At 37.9% G+C, this 24,199-nt stretch overlaps 1 protein-coding gene across 2 annotated transcripts in view; it reads right to left on the bottom strand.

The window, feature by feature from the left end:
- Nucleotides 1-24,199, bottom strand: part of USH1C (USH1 protein network component harmonin) — a 49,088-nt gene continuing 24,889 nt past the window's right edge. The window contains exons 15-21 of one of the 2 annotated variants that reach the window (XM_065635489.1): nucleotides 22,576-22,649; nucleotides 5,067-5,108; nucleotides 4,719-4,772; nucleotides 4,472-4,571; nucleotides 2,996-3,105; nucleotides 2,241-2,296; nucleotides 1-441 (exon numbers count right to left, since the gene is read on the bottom strand). In XM_065635489.1, the coding sequence (XP_065491561.1) occupies nucleotides 429-441; nucleotides 2,241-2,296; nucleotides 2,996-3,105; nucleotides 4,472-4,571; nucleotides 4,719-4,772; nucleotides 5,067-5,108; nucleotides 22,576-22,649 (449 nt within the window). In that variant the 3' untranslated portion in view covers nucleotides 1-428. Of the gene's footprint in view, nucleotides 442-2,240; nucleotides 2,297-2,995; nucleotides 3,106-4,471; nucleotides 4,572-4,718; nucleotides 4,773-5,066; nucleotides 5,109-18,366; nucleotides 18,444-18,821; nucleotides 18,975-21,770; nucleotides 21,821-22,575; nucleotides 22,650-24,199 lie in introns of those variants that run through there. The other variant, XM_065635490.1, reaches the window with a different exon arrangement.

Raw genomic sequence — 24,199 nt, 5'->3', positions numbered from 1 at the left:
ATATAAATCTTTTTGCACCCGAACTGGCCTGTGAACATGTAATTGCAAGTGTTGCATGTGGGAACAGACATCTGTGTTCTATCTTCGTTTGTCACTTTGGTGTCTATTTCCAGGAAAACTGGAAGATAATTTTCAAAATTAGGCCCCCCAAAGCAGTAAAAAATAGATCAAGTTCTCACAGACCAAACTGCTCACTGGCAGTCCTGCTCAATGATCTTGCAAAAAATTTCTTGCTCTATGCCTACAGATTGATTTGATGTTACTCAAATTACCTGAAGAATCTGAAGTCTCTAGTTCAATTTACAGGTCTGATTGTTCACATTTCTTTAAAATAAAGATGCATTTCATGTGGTTATTTATTTCCTATTAATTTACAGAGCAGCAGGTTTCAGCAGGGGAAAGACTTAATTTCTCCAGCGTAGCCTTCTTTAAAAAAATGTCCTGCGGCAAAAAAAGAAAAAGACATCATGAAACAGATGCCCTTACCTGTAGTGCAATATTTAGTCTTTCTGGTAAGCACAGTTTTATATAACTAGATCTCAGCTGACTCATTGTAACTTGTATTGTAAGTAATAACTGAGAAGACCACAAATACCCACATGCAACTAGAAATTTTACCTCAGTTCTTCTAGAGATCTGTGAGTGTACTTAGAGTAATTTGAGTATAGATAAACCATACACAGTAAACTAAGTTTGTGACACAAGGATAATTTCAGGATGAACCCATTGTATAGTGACAAATGAACACAGGCAAACTTCAGTGAAAATGAAAGTCATACTTGTTTTCAGGCAAGCTGTCTTATAATACAAATGGAAACTTGTTCTTTGGACAAGCCTTACAGGGAAGTAATTTGTAGTTGCTTATATATTTATGAATTCACAAAGCCACAGCAGTGGTCCACAGATAAGGAAAAAAGAAAAGGATTAATCCTACTTCTTTAGGCAGTGCCTATTTATTTTGTAGTCTGGCAGATGATAAAGCAAATCTGCAGAGGACCTCTGGGGGACATTATGAAGTAGAAACTAAATACTAACATTTTAACAGGAGAGGCATGGCAAAAGCCCAAAGAACACTTCAGCGTGCCAGGAACAAAAGCAAGCATGGCATGCAATGCACAGGCAAGGCACATGCTGACAAAAGAACACAGCCTCACAATGGACAGTCATGTTAACCCAGGTCTGGCTATTCACCATGAGGGAACACTGCAGTGGCTACAGCTGCAGGAGATACCCTTGTCTGTACACGGGTGCACTGCCTTCAAAAACCTTTCTGTGTGTGTTGGGACTGACTGCTGATGAGGAAATAGTAGGGCTAAATATATAGGATATGAAAACAAAAATAAGTGACAGTTATTTCCTTGCTTGTTAGTTTAAACACAACTTTACAACAATTTTCAGTTGTTGTTAGCCAATAAAACTATATTGATTTACAGCAACTAATACTCTACTATTCAACATAGAACAAGAGTCCAGGTTAACAGTGACTACAAAACTTTCCTCTGACATTTTACATGAAAGTAAGGATATCTTTAAATCTTTTCCTTCAGTCAAGCTAGAAAATATCAGTCTTACTTTTGAAACTATTTATACAAAAATAAAGCAAGTTGTATCAACTTGATACCTCTATCACAATTTAAGCCATGGATTCTTCTGTTTCACACCTACTCTGATTATCTTTAAAAAAGGACTCTGTAAATGTCACAAATTGCCAAGACACCCAAATCACTTAGCTCTTTTGAAAATTTTACACTTAGGTTGCCTTAGACAAGGACAGTAACTGCAATATAATTAAAAACAAAAAACAAACCAAACCCAACACAACAAAACAAAATTAAATAGCTGGTTGTGATGAAGAATGCTTATGGACATTTGTTTCCCCAGATTATGATCCCTGGAGCCACAATAAATGATCCGGACTGAAGTAAGGAATTTCTAAAAAAAAAAAAAAAAAAAAAAACACGAACTCCCCCAAATCCTCAAACTTTAATCCAAAAGTATGAGTGTGTAGTCATGCACAACCAATTCTGAGAATCACGATTTCGAAAAGTCTGGGAACCACTGCTGTAATGCATGATACCTATAGCTACTCATAACTACCAAACTAGCAACCATGTGATGCAGAAGGTTATGCAGTCCATAGTAAGGAAATACTTGAAAAATGTCTGATAAAAAAAAGCAAATTATATAGACTACCGTTACTCGCTTTTTAATCCCCTGAGAAAGCAAGTTTACGCACTTACATTTCATCATCGTATTCTTTTGGAGGTGATGCTGCAATGAGCAAGTCAATCCAATCCTGAAAAAGAAAGGCACAGGCAAATATATGCTGCTAAATACTGCTTTTAGATGTGGTTAGCAGATCATCATGGAGTATCAGAGAATCAGGAAGGCAATCTGTTGCTGGAAAACCACAGGGAGCAGCAGAAAGATGTCTATTAAAGACTTCTATAGGAACATCATTTCAACATTGAGCTGTTTGATTTGTATCCTGAAATTAAAGAAAAATCTACTGATCTTCCAACAAACTTAAAAACAATTATTCTAAGAATCATCCTGTATTGGGTCATCTTCACAATTAATGCAGTTCTTGCTGAGAAAACACTCACTGTAGCTGAAATGCAGCATTACTCGCACATTAAGAAATCAAAGATAAGATATCATCATAAAATTCCAATCAGCTTGCAAGTCATTTTCAATATCAAAGAGAGATTCTACAGATAAACATGTTATAAACACTCAGAATGTAATGTGTTTAAATACCAATCTTGACACGTGGCTAAATGCTGTGAACTTTCACAGTTAATTACAAGTGTGGTTTTCAGAGATGCTATATACCAATATCTTTGGCAGATTTCAGCTCACTTTGGTGACACATGGCATACCTGTTACTCGTGATGTTTGCAACCTTATTTCTGTTGATGTGACAATGTCATGAAAGAGAAGTATATCTCACGAGTGTTGTAGGTAGAATGAGAAAGTATTCCAGGTTACTTACCCCACCCATGTTCCAAGCTTTTGCTAAAGTTGCCTGTGCTTCTGCCAGCTTGCTGTCAATTAATATCTTGCCATTTACAGCTAGTATTTCATCCCCTTTCACTATGCCTCCTGGTGAAGAGATCAATATGGTATACATAACATGTGAGTCTTTTCTGTCCCATATTTATGCAGTATTGAGTATAATGGAAAGTGTCCTCACTTTTCACACGTGAAGGCTTCCACTAAAAAATTGACATAGACAAGAAAGTCTGCTACAGGCAAAAGGACTTTTTCAGCATGGAAAAACCACACTAATCTCTTATTGATCATGACCAGTAAGAAACTAGTTCAGTAAGATTTTCCCTAGTAGCAGTTTGCCTGTCTGGGTAAGTCATCTATTACAGCTCACAAATTGTGGTTGACTGTAGGCTGTTACTACTATGAAAATGGCAGCACTACTAAAATACCTGAAGGTATAAGCGGCATTTGTCAAGGATTTGCAGGACTATCACTGGTTTGCAGGAGCATGTGTAACGTTTTAGAACTGATTTTGACTTGCTAATCTGGACTGAAGCACAATCAGCTAACTGGGACTGGATTCAAAGGGGAAAACACAGATGGTAAGAGGATGGCTTTAGCTATGGGAGAGCTCACAACGGTCGAGAGTCAAACAGAAACAGAGTACTTGAGAGATCAAGCAGCTGAGATGTTTTCACAGCAAGAGTGACTTGAACAGGGTGCGGATTGGGACAAGGTCAGCAAAAACAATGTAAGGAGATATTGTCCTGTCTGTCTACCTGGTCATCACCAGGGTTCTCAAGGAAAGGATCAGAGACACTGGCCACCAGGAGCAACGTTTGGATGTATTGGTGTGCACGTTCTTGTGCCTCCCAGAGAGCTAAGCTATCAGCCAAAAGGCTCTGGCCTTCAGTGGGATTTTGGGAGCAAAGCCAGGTGTTTTACAAAACAAGTTACTATTGAAAGTAGCATTAAAAACAAAACTAAGCAGCGTAATGTAGCCATGGTCTAGTAATTCCTTTGCACGTGGAAGTACTACAAACATCGTTGCTTGGAAACTATGAAATGGAGACCATACTCGGCATGCCTTAATTAACGGAATACCCCAGAGAATCAGGTGTAATTTTTTTTTTAATTTCTATATCAGACTGAAAAAAGAGGAGTCCTTATTAAGAGAACAGCTATAAATTTTTGGGCCACATTATTGAAAATTCTGTTATGATAAAAATACAGCAGCAGTGAGCATTTCTTCTTAAACACTATTTATAAAGTTTACATAATTATTAATTTAAGCAGTAGCCTTCAGAACATGAGCCTCTCTCTGAGCTGCCCTCAGTGCCAAGACAGGACTCAGCTGCCTTGGACAATTTAAGTGTGCCCCTCAGTAATCAGCACAGCTACAATAATCAGCCGACAACTCTCAGCCAGTGCAAGGAGCCGCTTTGCAGCAGCATTCAAATTCCCCATTATTACTCACCATGTTTGTCTGCAGCACCACCCTCATAGATGGCAGACACGACTATCTTTCCAATTGGAGAATCAATTCCTCCCTCAACTGCAAGGTCTAGTGATCCTTCCTACAAAGAAAGAATTTTAGTTCAGAAAAGGCTGTTAATTTTTGCTGTCAACAAGACCTTAATCTTTCCTTCTTCCCAGTAAATGGGACTGTACATTAAATGCTTACACAAACCCTTTAAGTATCAATCAAATAATACAGTATTTACCTTTTTAATTCGTAATAGCCGTACATCTTTTCCCATAATCTGCTCTGGGGTAAACTATTAAAAGATACAATGATTAGTCATTTCCAGCTTGGAAGCACAAAAAAATTAGGCTGATCTATGTAGTTTATGGGAGAAAAGGGATCTTCTCCTCCTCCAAAATAGTGCTGGAGGAAGATCAGATCATCTTTTTTCCATAAGAAAGTTCCTTTTCAACATTACCAGAAAAGACAAATACACAAGCCCCAACAAACAAGAATCTTACCCCCTCCCAGACCTCAAAATCAAGGATGTGTTTTTTCCAGTGTATTTCATATTAAACAGTGAGATGTATTTGAATTCTCTCCTTACCATTGAATATGGATCAAAATCTTCCAAATATTTCTGGAAGCCCTGAGGATAAAACAGTGATTAACTGTAAAAACATCAGGCTCATGCACACAACCCACAAACCCCATTTTATTTATTAAGTGAGAGAACACATAATTCTGTAAGCTATGAAAGAAAACAGTAAATGGAGAAAAGCACAGAAAGGCAGCAAATAGTCCATCCTGACAGTCAGAAGACACTTCAAAACCTCATGACAGAACAGCAGTTTGAGTTGGTCACACTATGGAGCAATTCTGACGAATGGTTTACCACTCTGTCAGCTCTGCGGCTCCTCTGACAGAACAGCAACAAATTTTGAAAGCATTACGGGTAGGCGTGTTCTGCCACACTCTTCTGAGGAAGCTTTCTTGGGACTAGCACCATGTTGGGCTTTATCTAACACAAGCAGAAGTGATGGGCTCCAATCAGCCTGTCAGGAACACTGCTCCACAGTGTCTGGGTTGTGGGACTCTCTTCCAGCCCCACGGTTTCTCTCTTCCTTTCTATGGACTTTCAGGGAGCTGGCTCCATACCACAAGCCACTGCAGGACAATACTGATTTTGTTTTCATTTAGTTCCGTAGAGGACTTAAAAGTTTTGGCAGGGAGTGCCTGAAATAGGGAAGATGATATTGCAGTTAGGTAAAGCAAGGTTTAAGTTTTGAAAGGACCCACACCTTCTTAGAACTTACAAAACCCAGTGCATTACCCTTGTCAGACCAACACTGCAGGGACAAAGTGAATGTTCCCTTTTCTGCAAAGATGAGAGTTTGAGTCAGCAACTGGGAATCAATGCTGTTTGGATGCTGGTTTCTGGAGGAGGATTAGGAGTTACTGGGTGAGACTGTAAGGGCAATGCTGGAGATTTATAAAATCTCTGCACTTATCCTGCTTGCTAAAGCAAGAACCTGAGGGCTTAACAGAAATCTTTACTGAGGAACCCAAATGCTGTATCAGTCTCGCGGCTTCAAGCTTTAATAACCTGGGGCTATTGGAACAACATGGAACTACACAACCCTTTGCTGATACAGCAGGCAAGCCAGTATCTGATGCAGGACAGCAGTTCAGTGCATGATCAGGCTTGGGATATTCATTATTGCCCTCTTTTCTACTGGATCCGTCTGATGACAAAGTCTATTCCACTCTCAGACTCAGCTAAGCCTTTTTCCACTTGTAAATCTAACGTACGGCTAAAGGTTGCTCTGGTATCTTTAAGGGCTGGTTGTTAAAGTTGCAGCAGAAGACACGAATGCCTCCTCCTGTTACCACCTTTATCATCTCTCTCAGTTGTCTCTATAATTTTGACATGACTATGAATGATCCTCTGGGATCAGATCTCACCCTTATCACCACTGCTTCTGACAAAGTCTGTGAGCACTACAACACAGGTCTGCATTAGCAGCCCCCCAAGTGTACAACAGTGCTACCCATTTGTCCAGCCACATGCACACAGACCAGGCTACAGGGTGCTCATGGCTCTGGCGTGGACTGGCAGTCATTACACACAGGAATGCTGAATCGTCCAGTGCAAGACCTGGCCTTCTGCAGGCTGACTCTCTCTTCACATTTTCCCTGAGATCAGAAGACCAACTTAAGCAAATCATGTCTTCATTCTGGCTTCTTCTGAGAAGAAACATTTTCAAGGGTTGAAGCACAACCTTGTCTTGCCAGGCTCCAGAGAGCTAAATCTTCAGGCCACAACTGCAGAGCTTTTGCTTACTGCCGTGTTTTGTTTTGTTTTTAATAGCGAAGTAGGTAGAATGGGAACATGAGAGACCTTATTTAGCATTTAAATTAATATGGGTTGCATTACATTTGTTAACTGCTAACTTTGAGGAACTAAATAAACGGGAATTTGATCACAGGCTTCAGCAAGGGTAGCATTTCACCTCGGGGGAAAAACAAACATTCATTCATTTACAAAGTGTTTCAATATTATGAATAGTTTTACTAAAACTGCAGGAGAAACATTTTACAATGGTAGCTACCTAAACAACAGTTTGAATAGTGGGATTTGTATTGACCTTTGGAATCACGGGTGAAGTAGATATCTATGGTCTTGGAGCAAGTAACTTAGAGGAAAGAACTCCCATCTCAGCCAAGTCACTAATTCATTATGTAATCTAAAGGAAGTCATTAAACTCTCTTTGTCCCAGGTCACCCTCATGAAAAACAGATGTTGCCCTTGAAGAAAGTTCTCCTGGGAAAATATTTTTTAAAAAGGAAAAAGAAAAAAAAAACCCACGAAAGAAAACACACACCAAAAAACAACACTGAAAACCCCACAACAAAAAACCTGCAAACGACGCTATATGATCTAGATCCAATAATGTACAAATACAGCTCTGATACAATGGAGACATCCACTGAACTGTAATAAATCTTCCTAGAAATAGGCATCACAAATTTGGAGAGCAGGGAGCACACTCCATACCCAAGCAAGGACTGATAAACCAAGCAACACCAAGTGAAAACCACTGTGCTAAACCTACCCTTCTCCTACTCAGAACATCTCAGGCAAAAGAGTGAAGACGATTCTAATCCTTCCTTGACTTACATTCATTGCACTAAACATAAGTAGAACCTGGAACATTACAATGTTTGATTGCACTGAAACAATTATCTATGTGGACTTCTAGATGAATGGAAAACTTAATACTTAAAAAAACCCCAAACAAACAAACCCACAAGTACCTAAGCCAATGGTACTGCTCACTAAAGTTTCTAGTATCAGTTGTCAATAGTAACTGAGACTTGACTGAAATAACCAAAAAAGATGAAAAGAGAAACCTGTGACCAGATGACAAAATTTTCCTAAAAACACACTTGCTGAGAACAGAACATACTAACATTCAATGGCAACAGAATGATCTCAAAATTTGATTTATCTCAGTCAAATCCAGTTTTCCCTTCTAGAACTAGACCAAAACTGATCAAAAGAAGAAAATATTAATTAATAATCTTAATGGCTTACCACTCAAAAGCTCACACTGTGAGCTCCAAACTGTGCACCAACATTTTCATATAACATGGCAACGCATCTAACTTAGCTTATACTAGTATAGGTGTTTTCCACAGAAACTGGCACATTTAATGGCAGCAGGGAAGTCAAGCATGAAGTTCACTTCAAGTGACTGTCTACTGAACCACCAGTAAACCAAAGAGGAAGAGATGAAAACTTCATCACTATGACAGAGGAAACCAATCGAAGTAGTAATACTGCAGAAAAATCCTACATAATACAGAAAGGACATGTAAGTGCTTTCCTCCACCAGTTCCTCACATTTCCTACCAATAACTATGTTAGTGTAATAGCTCCATTTGTTAAACTACGAAAACATATTATTGAAATTGCAACTGGAGACTAAAAGAAAAAAGGAAATCTTAGGAATATATTAAAAAAATAATAATTTTCCACTATCAGATCAGTCATCAGTGTTCAACTATCTTAAAGACTGCACTAACCATATGAGCAGTTACAGATGGTTCAACCTGAAGGATTTACTATCCTCTCATTCTTCATCTGTCTAGACTAGCAGGAGCCACAGGCACACACTGAAAGTTTACAAAGATTAGCAGTTCTCATGCACTAGGGCTGCCTTGCATCCTCTGTTTCAGAAACTGAGCAACAGGATTAGAAAGCAAAGTTTTAAATCTATGATCAGTCAAAACAAGAAGTACCACACAAAACACGGAAAATGTTATTTTACTTGTTTTTTGTTAGATCTAAATGATGAATTGTAAACCACCATCCTTTTAAACATCTCTTGTGGCTGCAAAAGAAAGAAAATTGCCAAACCAGATATTAGCTTTTTGCTGTAAATAAGTACCACCTACTCACAAATAATCTCACCACTTTTTTTTGCGCTCTAGGGACTGAATCACAAGTGCACTTCTTTGTGCTTGTTCCCTATACCATATCAAAATGAGAGAACACACCGAGTGAAATAGTACTGAAGTGAAAGAGGAAAGAACTCTAGTGAAACTACATAAATAACGCACATTTCCATACCACAAGACTTCTTAAAAATATTTTCTATTACTCCTTTTATCCCTAATTTCTGCAGAATAGTGCTGGGGTCTTCTCTAATAATTTTGGAAAAATAATTGAAAAGAAACATAGAAAAAACACTAGACAAGTAATTTCCAAAATATTTAAAAAATCATGATACATTTAAGAATTGCTCCCCTAGCAAGGAATATTCTATACTGAAAGGTTAATTCCATTATTAAATTCCTCATGAAGGTGATAAGCTGAAAGAAGAGACACGTGTGTTTGGGCCCATCCTGAAAGAATCAATTCCCTAAATATCAACTATTCGTACAACTTCCGTTTACTTGAAGTAAAATTCCTCCTAAATTTAATTGACTTATTTCTGAGTGGTCTTGCTTCAATGTGGACATTTACAAGTAATTTTGCAATACTGATTAATAACTGCTGGACTTTATTGTGTTGGGCTTCAATGATTTTAATCCCATATTGATTCTGTTTTTCTTTTGCTTCCAGTGCATTAACAAAATAGTACACTGTAGTTTGGAACCACTTAGAATACAGAACCTCTCACTATGTTACAAAAATTTTCAAAAAGGAAATGGGCTAAAACTCCCCCATATATATAAAACACTCCTCGCACATCTTCAGCCTCCACTCAAAACTCTCTATCAAATCAGGCAACATATTTGAGTCTTCTGAAACATGACAGCTTTCTACAGACTAAACTATGGTATTTCCATTTCCAAACTCCATTTGCTTTAAAACAAATAACTATATATCGGTTTCACTACTGATTCAATCAGTGTCCTACAGTCATATTCTTACTTGGGAAAGCATATCTGCTCCTGAGTTAATGAAGGATTTGTGGCCTGCATTTAATTAATCCAGAGACCGAGTTTTCATCTTGAAGGACTTTTGCTCAAGTCTGGCAAGATTTTCCGCAGAACTCCTCAGACCCTCTCTTTCAACACAGCTGGGTTTGGTATAGTTATGGCAAATAATAACTGCACTTTCCAGTCATTGCACATCTTACCACACAGTACCTAAGGACCTGTCTCAGGTCTCTTGACCTGATGAAAGGGCTGGAGCACAAGTCTTATGAGGAGCGGCTGAGGAAACTTGGGTTCTTTAGCCTGGAGAAAAGGAGGCTGAGGGGAGACATTATCACACTCTACAACTACCTGAAAGGAGGTTGTAGCACGGAGGGGGTTGGTCTCTTCTCCCAAGCAGCAGGTGATAGGACAAAAGGAAATGGCCAGGGGAGGTTTAGATTGGATATTAGGAAAAATACCTTCACCAAAAGGGTTGTCAGGCATCGGAACAGGCTGCCCAGGGAAGTGCTTGAGTCACCATCCCTGGAGGAGTTTAACAAACATGTAGATGAGGTTCTTAGGGGCATGGTGTAGAGGTGGACTGACAGTGTTAGGTTAACGGTTGGACTCAATGATCTTAAAGGTCTTTTCCAAGCAAAATTATTTGATGATTCTATGACTGCAGTCCTGCAGAATCAGGCTTCAAATTGTGCAGATCAGAGGAAAGCTTAAATATTCATTCTTCCTTTCAGAAACGCTGCATCCAACCACAGAGGAGGGAGGAGAAACCTTTAGTAGCAGCAAGTGCATCCAAGCCTTCTAACTCACACAACAGAATATTTGTAACAGTTGGGAGAGCAGAGACTAATGTTCATGTTGGTTTTGCTCCTCTGAAAACCTGACCACTAAATCAAAACAATCTTCTCCTGTTTTCTGAGCCAAAATTTAACTAGCTTTGCCGCAAGTGTACTCCCCAATTGACTCTGCTACAGCAGAGACAAACTGTTCACACTGGTTTTGACCTAGAGCAACCGCAGGCAGTCAAGGTCCCTCCCAAGCTTTAACCCTCACACATCATTTCCCTACTTATGTGAGAACAAGTTCAGTTTCATGAACTGCTAAAAGACCTGGGAATTCTGACCCAAATTCAGTTAATATGAAGCCTTAAGTCACCACAGGGACTTCACTGTTCCTATCTGGCCCAACTATCTTCCGGATAAGAGGAATGTTTTATCCATTCTTGCATGTTTATTGTAGGCTTATGTTCATGCTTTTCATCATCTTTACTAGTGAATTGCTTGAGTACAGGTTCACTTGATTAGCTGTTTAAATCAAGTAAATTCATCAAGATCAGTTTATAGAGTTTGGTACTCAGTAGAGCTAAATTCAGACAAAAACAAGACAGAAGGAATTTCGTGCATTTTGTCATATTAGACAAAGTGTGTGAAATTCAGCAAGACAAGAAATAGGGCAGCAAAAGATACTTTGCCTTTGGTGATATTTCCCTTTGCTAAAAGCAGCTGAACCAGCAGTGTATCTGAACAACTGACCCAAGTAGGGAACACCACCCCACTCTACAAAAAAGAAACATTCCTTCTGCATGAAATCGAATTATAATTCTTACACATTTCTGAAGACAGGCAGGTACCTCCTTGTCTGTTTTGTCATACACTGACCTTTTCATTTTTTAACTAATAGAAGTAGCCTCCCTCTTTACTTTGGTATCCATACAAAAGCCTTACTCCACATATTACTGTGACTTCATTGCAGCCAGGATGAATAGTCTTTACAGCATTAAGTTATAAATGGAGGTCTACAAGACCAATTTATAAACTGATGTTTCTCTCAAAGTCCTATCAGAATACTGCTCCCACTGAAACTGTGATCTTCCAACTAAGGCAGTTTGGGAATGAAGATGACTGACATTTTATCAGACTTGTGATTTGGAAAATGTGCATGCATGCATAAAAAATCATAAGAAATTTCCCTGTGGAGGTGGAACTTATTGCCAATTTCTTGAACAAATTGTAAGCAGTCAGTGACAAAAACAAACAAACAAAAACAAGAAACATTTGCAATTTGTACTAAGACTGTCTGATCACACATAAGAGTATTATAAATTTTGCAAATTCGTTTATACTTGCACAGCATGTATTTACTTTCAAGACCTAGCTTATACTAACTGCAGATTATGATTTTACTCCATTCATTCCTCCTCTAGGGAATTTCATATTGCTCAGAGATACTGAAGGAGGTATCTACACTGGAGAGATTTGCATTTATTTTTAGCTCATGTACCTGCCTTCTCTTGAGCAACTGATAATAACTGCTTTCATTTATCATTTAAATTCATTTATAATATAGAAGTTTCAAGACTACTGTTGTCTGTGGAAAAATGGATTACTAAGTATCACTCAAATTTGTTCAAACTGCAGCTCAGAAAATAAAGGAACAAGAACATATCAACTATTAAAGCAGAAAATGACCAAAAAAAAATCCATCACATTCCAATGAAAGACAGCTAAGAATATTGCGCCCATCATTTATTTTTAGATAAAGCATAAGCTTGTAATTAAATAAATTAAATGCAAGTGTGATGTATTTTCCATCACTTAGAAAGCTTATATGTTGCAATACACTGCTTTGCTCATATAAATGTATATGTACACGCAAGCATATAACAGACACACAACTCTAACTCTAGCAGCATAAGTCATGATGACCCTCAAGAATAAATACTACTAATTGGTCCACCAGCTATCTTAAATGAATTTTCAGGGCTGTCATTTCGGAGTTATCACCTGTCAGAGCCTTGGCTCACCTTGCCTCATATACCACAATTCCCAAAAATGCTACACAGTTGGTCCTAATATATTTAGCCTAAGGGTTTTTTTTTTTTCTTCATTTACATGTGAAACAGAAGTGGGGGAAAAAAAAAGAAGAAAAATCCGATCGTGACTCAACTTTGCAGTAACATAGCATAACCAGTATATCGGAGTCTAACATAAAACACACTTTTTTTTTCCCCCCCTCTGGAAATGACATGATACAGTTTATATCTCCATTTCAAGTATTTCATTACTATCTACAAAGCAAAAATACAGTGTAATTAATTTTTACTATTTCATTTGCATGAATAAATGAATACGTGAATAAATGAAAAAAAAGAGACCTATAGAGTCTAAGGCTCTACACTGTTTTGAAATTATGAACCCCATTGTAAAAAAGTGTCACTATGAGTGACTTTTAGATCACAAAACAAATGGAAAAATACCCTTTTGTACTTACCATCAGTGATCGCTTGAAAATCTATATGAACTTCAGTTAACAGAAAATGATACAATCATTGATTCTTTGAGAACAAGTCAACAAACAAATCCAACAGTACTGTAGCACTCAGGAAAATAACATTAAAAGGCTTACCAGGGCCTCTGATTTGATTGTTGGCCTGACCATAAAGTTTGGGTCAGGATGCAGCATGACTGGTTTAGAAACTATTGGTACCCCTGGATGTCGTTGGGTAGGTGGACTTGGAGCAAGTTGCTATGGGGTTAATTTAAGAAAATTACAGTTTACAACATAATTTCTGCAAATCCATCATTTCACCAAGATGCCTCAATACAAATAGTTTATGGTAATGAATTTAATTACACTAATAGAAAAAAAAGCATATGGAATTATTTTAACGTTAACAAACCAAAACAATTTCTCTTGAATCCAAACAGCATCTTTTCCCTCTAAACTCTGATTTCATCAGCAAGATTATGGAAAAATCTCATCCCTGATTTTGGCATTTATCCCATAAAGGCAATGAATGGAATGAGAAACTACAGAAAAAAAAAAAGCTAAAGTTACATGTGAGAACATAGTGAACCTGAAATGAGATTTTAACTAATCTATGGCCAAACAGATCTTTTCAGATGAAATTCACCATGACTGCAGCAATCACCTTCCATAACGAATTTCAAATCAACTCATGCTGACTTCAGAGCAAGGGTTAGTTACACTAATTACCCACCCTTGACTCTACAAAGTACAGATACCCAGAGGTATCTGAGACTCAGTCATCCAGCACGTACTAACCCAATTCTAACTTCTTACTCAGGCAAAACTCCCACTGACGTCAAGCAAACTTTGATTCAAGAGTTCAAAACTGAGCCCTGTGGGTTTAGCTTCTGACTTAACCCCAGCAACTCTCAGCACACTCCTGTCAATGTTTCTCATAGGAAATGTGATGTATTCCAGATATCATTCATATAGTACAAGTTGTATCCTCTGAAATTATTTGAATTGCTTCCAGCAAACTGGTTAAGCTGTTCTTTTTTTTTAATTAACTAATTTAAGAAAAAAGTTTTGGAACCAGATCTTTTAAAGTCCCTGTGGATACCCCCCAACTAATGTTGTTCCACACTGTGAAATAGATCATTTTGTTTTGCCTTCTCATCTTAGAAAAATCACCAGGTTCACAGCTATCAACTTGTTTAAGTTGCACTGGAACTGGATGATTTTTCCTGGAGTTTCCCAATTTAGAGACAAGTTTTTTCTAGAGTGCCTCAGAATAGGGAAACCTGACATCCACCCTGAATAAAAATCAGCACAAAAAGAGTTATCAATCTAATGTTAGTTCCTCTGAGAAGAAAGCTTGCTTCTTAGCATCCATTATGTTTTATATATAGTTTGGTCCTAGCTCCTCTTGCCTGTCTTGACAGAAGAACAAAGTGTATACTCCATGATACACATACATGCAAAACAGGCAAACGTGGACAGTATGTTGCTGAAGTGTTGAAATATGAAGTCCTCAGACCACTAGGAGTCACTTCCACTACCTAGTATTAGGTATCTTGTAACACAGCAAAGGATCCATGCACATGAACGCAAGTGCTGAATTTTAAATTAGCCATGCAGAGTCAAACCCTCAGCAGCCCCTTGACATTAGCATTACATGTGAAGTTACAAAACTACAGTGATTATTAACAGTACATGACATACCAGCGGATTGCTTGATACAGAAGATACTTTGCCGACGTGGGAGGTGTTTCTTACAACCTAAACAGTAACAGACTTAGTACTGGGTTCATATAAAGTATATAGCTAATAATGATTTTGAGAAACAGATCAATTTATACCAGATATTTTAATAGCTAGTTGTCAAGAACATAACTGACAGGATTTCATTCCTTTTGTCAGTTATTTATTTGATCTGAATTTGGAATTGAATGATCTGGGGGACAAACTTAAAAATATAGAGATTTATCAGTTTGAGTAATATCAGAAAAGTAAATTTATGGGATAAAAATTGTCTTATTTTTGGCATTAGCAGGCATAAACACAAGATCTTTTATCACTGAAGTCAAATAAATGCACTGCTTCTGCTTACGTGTGGTGTTAAAAAATGACGTTTTAAAGAGCAGCAAGGATAAATTGTCTAGATTCTGATTTTTCTTCCATGTCTGAAACCACATCAGGAACACTGGGTTATATACTTTGAAACAAAGCCATTTTGGCTCATTATTAATACTTTACTATGAGCTTTAGTTCTTTCCTCACATACACTCATATTCAGTGAAAATCGGCTTATTATTTTTGAAAGCTCAGGGGTTTTTTGTTGTTGTTGTACTTCCCCGATGTATTTGTCTTTTCTCTAACATATCTGGGAGTAAAAAACTGCCCGAAACATACTGGAATATATGGGTCAGTGGTCAGTATGGCAGGATGGCATATTACTACTTTTATCTGAATATTTTCTATTAGTGTTAGGAGAATGTATTTTTCCTTTGAACACCAGCATTTTATACACTTGTGTCATTTCACATCATTTTTATTTTGCAAATAACATGGGAAACCTGTTATCCATAAGAACACCTGACGCCTCCATTTGAGTGGATATAGTATACTCTTGGCACTTCAAACATGTAATCCATAGAGATGAACCACTATCAGAAGTCTACTTAAGTTTATAAGAAGAGATTCATAACTCACATTAGGGCAATTACTCACATCAAAATAATCTGCCAGTTTCCCCTGATTAATTTAAATATCCTTCCCCATCCCAAGCAGAATCATGCCAAAGCAAAGCCTAGTATTTCCAAATAAGCAAGCAAAAAAATCCAACCAAAATATCATCAACGCAATCCATGCAGAAAACTGTGTAGGAAAGAAGTGACCATATGGGATTCTCTTCTAGTGTTTGAAACAAGTAAGAATCTTTTCCCATAAAAATGAGTACATGAATCCCACTATAGCCCTTAGCAAAGGGAACTATGATAAAACAGCTGCCATTTCTCTTCTAAAGTGAGATCTGGAACAAGATTTCTTATATTTGATCTTTTTTTGGACTGAGATTGTAATAAGGAGAAAGCCAGAATATCTTCTAAAATAAATCCCTAACTCCTGTGTGTCCAAAAAAAGTAAAACCCGATTACCAACTCTTCTTCATTTAAAAGTAATTTACTGGTAATTTATACTGTGTTGAGGTTTTAAAAGTTTGAACTTCTGATTTTAAGCTAATTTTTTTGTCTACTCTTCTCACCTGACAAAGCAATTTGATGGCATATTTAAAATACTTTCACAAGTCATTTTCACTACACAGATATTTTTCTTAAATTTAATCACGAGTTAAATCTGCTGCCTGCCATTCCTGGTTTTTTATATCTTTAAACACTGAAGTCCAAATTGTCTTTTTAACTGATACATTCTGCCCAAGATACCTGCATGTGGTAGGGTTACAACATATGTAGGGAAGAGACAGCAAAACCCTCTCAACTTAAAAAAAAAAATTAAACTACCTCTGGACTGCATTCACTACTATGAAAAAATGAAAGAAACTCATTCCATCTTTTAGCAGTGCACTTGGCTGATAGGTAGATCCAGTGGATAAAGTGGACAATGGAGCTGGGGAATGGGGGCCAGGCAGGGGAACGGTAGAGGCACATGCATCCAAAGAGATGACGAGATCACCTGGGAAGCTGGTGTTACTGCCAGGGCTGGACCTCTTGGAAGTGGAACATTTGAAGAAGGAAGCGAATGAGCTGGTGATGCTGCAGTAACAGTGGGTGGTGGTGGCGGAGGCAGTGCCACACGTTGTTTAGGCTTGTCAACTTCATCTAAGTTGATATCATCGAGATCTGTGGTATGGAGTTGCAGGCCACCGGCAAAACGCCGCATGGATGTGGCAGAAGGAGAAGCAGAAGGACGTCCACTTGCCAACTATGTGCAACAGAACAGAAATCTGCCGTAACAGTTCATCTGCCTGCAACAGCTCCGAACAAATTAATGGCAAATGCTAGAACATCACTCAGCTTGCACGGGAAGATCTTGGCTTCTTGCACACAGAATATACAGAAACCTTTCCTCTGAAAGCCTTTTTAAAAGTACTCCCTGGGATTCCAGTTTAAAAGAGAAGAAAACTAGAGTCTTGGCTGTTGGGGCAGGAGGGGATGACACCAAAAAAATTGATGGAGGAAATACAACACAGTGCTTGTCTTAAAGTCAGGGTAGTGGCCTGGAAATACGGCGATTTTAATCTGTACTGTTCCCCCTTTGTAAAGTAAGGGGGACAATGATCTAACAGAACACAGGCAGCCAAATTTAGGCAGCGAGAGAAAACTCCGCATAATCATTCCACTGTCCTAGAGACCTGCACTGAAGAGCCACATGGATCTGAGCCCAAGGCCAGGAAGAACAGAAGACCAGCTGCTTTTTTCAGAGCTGCTCCAGATTGACCTAAAGAAAATTCATGCGGGAGTGTTCCCCAAGGGTCTCCTTTGCGGTTGCAATTTCTCGGGGGTCCCGGGGGAGTTCAGCAGATTGCAGTGTTCCTCTGGAAAGCAGCTGTGCTTGGAAGAGAGCCAGAGCAGCAGGATGGTGGGAAAGCCACACTCCACATCTAGAACCATCAGGCTCTAAGGCACCATCACTACCTGCAACTCTCTTTGTTTTGTGTTTTAAACAGTCCCTTTAAACAAACCCTGCTCTTGGGAGTTTCTTATCTTTTTGTCATTTTATTAACCTGTAGCTTTATTCTATGCAATACAAGGAAGCATCCAAGAGCTCATCATCAATGAAGTTCTTATTTGCACAGGATACTGAAAAATACGGCTGGGTATTCTGCTGTCAGTTTTATTACTGGTAGTGTGTCCCATCTAGCCCAAACAGCTCACCAGCCAATAAAACTGTTAATTTTGTAGTGATAATATACTTTAAAAGGACAAAATAAAACCAGTTCATTAAAATAACTTCAAAAATCCATAAAATATAGGAACAGTAAATGCTATAGATTGTAATTCATCAATTACTGACATTTTTTCCCCCTCTTAGAATGAAGGCCAAGAGGGAAAGATCAAGACAGATTTTTCTCTGGTAAAAACCTGTTGCTTTTATGAGACAACTAGTGAGTTATTTAGAGATCATGCAATATATGGAGAAGCCAGAATTTTACCTCAGGAGACTCATTCTCCACAGAGGAAATCTGTTCTAACCGTGTCTGACAAAGTCTTTCCACCCAGTGCTGCACCTTTTCTGATTCTTCCAGGTCCTCTCGTTCTGTCTCAGATACCTTAACCACAACATCAGTGCATGAAAAAAGGTTACAGGTATAGTTACAAGACAAATATGTTTCAAAAGTACGAAATGCCATTTAAATTAGTTTTAAAACTAATTACACTTTTGAGAATGATTTCCTATTTTGCCGTCTTTCACTAAATTCATCACTACACATGGACACACATTGACTGCAGAGGTATCCTCATTTGGGCAAAAACTGACTGTAGAAACAAGCAAACGTGGGAACAGAGATTTGCACTGAAACAGCAATTTTTTAAACTTCATTATCTTTGACATGATCAAACAAGTGTCTTGCTAAGGTAACTCCACTAAAGATTCAGCTCATTTTCTTTCAAAGTAATTTTGCACTTCATAGGAGAACACAACATACCTCTTGCACAAGACGATTTATTTTCAGTTGTTTTTCTTTCTCCAACATTCCTTCTTTCTCTTTGGCAAGTTTTTGCTCAAACTCCATTTCCTTTTTATTCTTCTTCTGTTCACAGAGACTGTCACTTTTTGACTTCTTTCGCTCTTTCCCTTTCTGGGAAGTTTTGATGATTTTTTCTTTTTTTTAACAGCTTTTTACAGCAGGTAAAAACATCACAAATTTCAAGCTCAGTACATGAGTGCCTGCCTTGAAAATTTAATTACAGCCTGTGCAAGTATGGGGATGGCCTTTTAAAAGAAAATCTGAAGTCCATTTCCCCAGCAACGTGCAGGAAATTCAATGTTATTTGGAGGGCCTGTGCACATTAAGATAAGTTGGCCAAGATCAGACAGTTCAACCTTTTTGCTCCTCTGCAGGGTTAAAACATTAGGGCACACAGGCCACTACAAAACTTCAAATACTCAAACAGTTTTGGTTAGGTCTTGATTTGCCATGTCTCTCTGTTCTGGCATTTTTATAAAAATACTAGACTGCTTTCAGGTGACAGATGCTCATGTATAGGTTGATGTGAATATTCTGTGCATAAAACATCTTCATGCATATGTCCTAAAACCAGCATTGCATGCTTTAATACAATGGAAATAAGCAATGACAAAGGAGAGGCTTAGATCAGTGCAGAAACTGAATTGCTCCTAGGAAACAAAGACCATCACAAAGACCAAGTAGCTCCTACAAACACTGGATAAAATCTAATACAGCACAAAGCAGCTCCAAAATTTTACATGTCGAGTGCAACCAAACGGGAGGACTACACAGTCTTTTTGGAGACTCTGTTCCTGTTGTCTTCAAGATACACCCAGCTCCTTATTTCTGCTTTAGTGATGTCATATTTCTGCTGTTCTCTCCTGTTTGTACCAGTAGGGCCTAGTTCAAATTGGAAAGCCCATGTTCTCCTTTTATTTATGGAAAAGTAAAAATGAGGAGTAGCTGGCCACTTATTGTCAGTGCCCAGAGAGGCAACACTTTGGGTTTGATTTTGCTCTGCTCATTATCATCAGCTACTGACTTTTCATGGTGGTTTTGAGAATCCAAAGCATGAATGTGCTCCACCTGAAATAGCATTATTTGTCTTCCTTCCACCTTTTACATGTAATATTGATAATAAAGCCTTGGAAAACTTATTTTCCCTAGCAGCTACAAAAGTATATTCTCCCAGTTGAGTTGTTAATTAGAACGTGGTACTGCTGAGTTCAGTGGGACGCTGTCTATTGCTTCATAGTTAAGTGGTGGTGGTGTTGGAGGAGGGGAAAAAAAGTCTATCATCATTGGAGACAAAATTTTTTTTTTAAAATAAAAAAATCTAGCTTTTCACACTGATGTTTTAGCGTAAACATAATTCTGTTGGCATGTTTTACTCAGGGCTAATGAGTTTGTACTTCAGTAACAATTGCTTATAGTATCTTATCCTCTAATAAATCAGAAGATACATTTAGTACTGACTACTAAATGTAACATCTGGCAGACCAACTTGCTAGGTATCAACGTTTGAGAAATTACTGAATTTAAATGTACCATAAGAAGTACACATGCCAAAGTGCTTCAGACGATGACTAATATCAGATAGATCAGAAAATCTTAGCTGCATTGACTGCATTCAGATACGACAGGATGAGTCATCCTTTCCATCCATTTTCCCAATGGATTCATTTTACTTCCTATTATAGACATTTTTAGTACAGAGTGAAATTTTGTTTTTAAAACAAGACAATAAAATCAACTAGCACTTTAGAGTAGGATGAAATCTCATCACTTCCAGATTAAAAATATTTCTAAAAGCAAATAATTAAAAATAGATATTTTCAAGCTTCTAGTCCACACTGTGCAGTAGAGTTCAACAGAAACTGCGTAAGATCTTCATTAATATACGAAAAGCTATTTGAATGCTCTGTAAACTATCTTTATCAGCAGCAATACAGAAGTTCACCTATTTGTGTGCAGAGAATGAGTTTTCATAATCCTAACTGTACTGGCTTTCACAGAAGTTACAGATCCATGAGGATTTACTGTCACTAGCAGTAAAAAAAAAAAAATGGAGAATACCATCATTTCCTATTCTCTGTTAAGGAAAACGGGCATTCCTTGTCCACACAGAAGGTTTAAGTAATAGTCCTAAATGGTGACACAAATATTTCATCTGTCAGATACAATCCTCACCTCCTCAGAAACCTTGAGTTCTCAGAAGACAGATATATGAACTCTTCCTGACACTTCTACCCCAGTGAATTACCATCAGCCATCACAAAAAATCCCACCAAACACAACGCAGTACCAAAACATGGAACACAACCACAACCACCCTATAATATGGCTAATAAACATTGAAAGAAATAAAGACAATAAAGCAACAGCGGGAATAAAGTATTATTTGAAACTCTAATATTAAATCTGAAATTTCGATACTTTAGCAGCAACTCTACAGACGTGAAAGTATTCTAACGAGCATAAAGGTTTGCAATTTTTTTTGCTCATTCTGTGTGATATACATGCTTTAAAGCCTTTTGCCTTCAGCGCTCCTCTCACTGGGAGATTTGCAGACATAACTGGGAACCGCATACATGGTTCCCACTGAATTTTTGTCTCTACTTTTTTTTTCATACATTATTCTGAGGACTTTTGGAGAACATAAAGACATGTACTGCCCACCTGTACTGAATACCTTCTGCCAAGTACTGACACGCAATTCCCACTGCAGCTGGCAGAACTTCAAAAGTCCAAAGTATTCAAAAGGACAAACTCCTAGGCAGATGCATCCCAAATGCATCTTAATTTCTGCACACGTTAAAAGAAGCCACGCTCGACTACAAGGAATGCCTTGTAATAACAGAGAAGAAGAAAAAAGGAATTAAAATTTAAAAGCACAGCAAACACATTTCATATCAAACTTCGTACCTTCCGGATTGTGGGAAATTTTCCTTCATACCGATAAAACCATCCAAAAGCTATAAAAGGTAAAGGGAAAGTTGTTGTTTGAAGAAAAGTCAAAGACTGGGTCAGATTAAGATCAATCCATACTGATACATGTAACTGACGAAAATTTATTTGAAGGCGCAAAACCAAAGGTTTGATATTACGTGACAAGTTCTTAGACAACTTCTTGATCAATTGTGCTAGTACATCTAGTCATAAGACATCCTTATTTTACTGACAGACATTTTATGTTAAAGCAAATGCAACAAGTAATCTTCATACAGAACCATACAGCCATATGCATTGCTAAGATTTCTTTGGTCACAGTCCTACTTCACACTAATTTTAACAAGCCTTCTTAAAATGAAACGGGTATTCAAGCACACTCAAGCTTGTGACAGAACACAGTGGCGTTTGAGGAGACAAGAGCTCAGTTTCCTAGGATAAAATATTACAAGCCAAGTGCATAAATATTAAGATGCATTGCTAAGTAAATCATACAAAAGAATCCATTACCATAATTTTATATTAGAAACACTGATAACAAACACAGCTGTCAATATAATCCACCCTTCTGTAGCACTGATAGATTTTGTACTTGTATCAAGGTATCTTTAGAAAGCAATGACAACAACAGTGTCACAACCTTTCATCATTTCACAATGGACCACGCATTTTGCCCCAGCAGAACCAAATGATCAGCTCAGTGTCAAGACTGACTGTCAGGAAGAAGTGAAACACAGGAAGAATCTGAGTCAGGATAGGAATTTAAGGCTGAGCAGCAAACCTGTTTGTCCTGCTTCATGATCACTTCATCCATGTCATCTGTTTCAAGCTGGTCATGTGCAACTCCCTTTAAATCTACTAGAGAAACAAAGGAGGAAAGGAGTGAGGAGATAGAAATGACAGTCTAACTGGAGGTTTTCATGAAATGAAAAAGAGATCAGCAATGTGTTACTAAAAGTTTCCATGAAATAAAAAAAAGTTAGCAACAGGCTATTTTTCCACATAATTGAAAAAAAATCAGGTACTGCGTACATCAAAATCAATTTCCAACCTCCTCCAACCCTGAAGAGCAGCTAGGATCTGCACATGTTGCCATTAGTCTGCTCTGCTATGAAGAGAAGCCTGCAGATGTAGGTGGCTTTTGCTATAATTAAACCATGAGCACTTCTGGGATACTTCTTCAAAAAGAAGCATCAGCCTTCTGCTGTGCTGTCACTGGAGTAAATGCTATACAGAGAAAACACTGTCCTGAAAAATCAGAAAACTAAATGGATAAAAGACGGTTGCAGAAGGGGCACTTCCCCATCTCAGTTTCTCACCCATGAAAAGTTAAGTGACTTCCCCAAAGTCACACAAAAAATAATCAGGTTAGGAACAGATCCAGATCTCCCTTAAGTTATGCAATACCTGCTGCACAAGCACTCTCCACTTTTTCATTTGTCTAATACCATTTTAGCACTCTCCACATACTATAGTTCCCAGCTTAGCTTCTTAACTGCAAATTAAGCTCCAAGCATCCTAAATTTCTTTGGGCAACTAAGTCAGACTTATGGTTCAGGGCAATTCCTCATGGCAAAGTTGCAGTTTTTAAACAGTACCTCCTCAGTCTCTCGACTAATTGTGAAGCAGACTGTCCAGTGATATCAACTCAACTTCTAGGCTGTGCAGATGACAGCCTGTTTGTGAAAGATTTGCTGCAATGGAGGAAAAGAGGAAAAACAGAGGAAAAAGTAGAACAGGGGAGGAAAAAGATTCAGTAAGGAAAATTATAGTAGGCAGGGAATAGAAAAAATAAAAAGGAAAAGGTGTTTCAAAACCTACAAGTAAACCACATTTGAAAAAGCAGGACTTTTTTCCACTCTGACAGTCTATTTAAGATATCAACAGATCTGCTACTACACACAGCATCTCACAAACAGATGCCTGAATTTTGCAAATTCTTAGAAATGTGCCTGGCTTTCTTATGATGAGGTCACTAGGAACTGATTCAGAAGTTCTGTTTGTATACTTTTAATTAGTACATGCTTACGTGGTTTGTATACTTTTAATTAGTACATGCTTACGTGCTTTGCTACCCAAGCTCTTAGCATGCAAGATTATTTTTGTAAAAATTATCATGCCATTATAATTTCATTTTCAAGACAACTGTCAAAAGAGCATGAACTGACGAAAGTGATATGCAGAAAAATGATGTGGTAAATACTTTAGCCTGAGAAGAGATAAATTAGATATGAAAGACATGCTGGCAAGAAACAGATTTGTCAAAAGATCTAGGAAAAACACTTGAAATAAAAGTTGCTGATTCTTAAGAATCTTTGATTTTTCTCTTTTTTGTCATGTCTCACTGTCGTTTTGCAACAGTGGCTTCTGTTGCATTTTTTGATCACATTCAATATATTAAGTTG

This window comes from Caloenas nicobarica, chromosome 5, assembly GCF_036013445.1.
Source record: "Caloenas nicobarica isolate bCalNic1 chromosome 5, bCalNic1.hap1, whole genome shotgun sequence".
Classification (NCBI taxonomy): domain Eukaryota; kingdom Metazoa; phylum Chordata; class Aves; order Columbiformes; family Columbidae; genus Caloenas; species Caloenas nicobarica.
The sequence above is the reverse complement of the archived record's forward strand: the minus strand, read 5'-3'. Positions and strand labels throughout refer to the sequence as shown.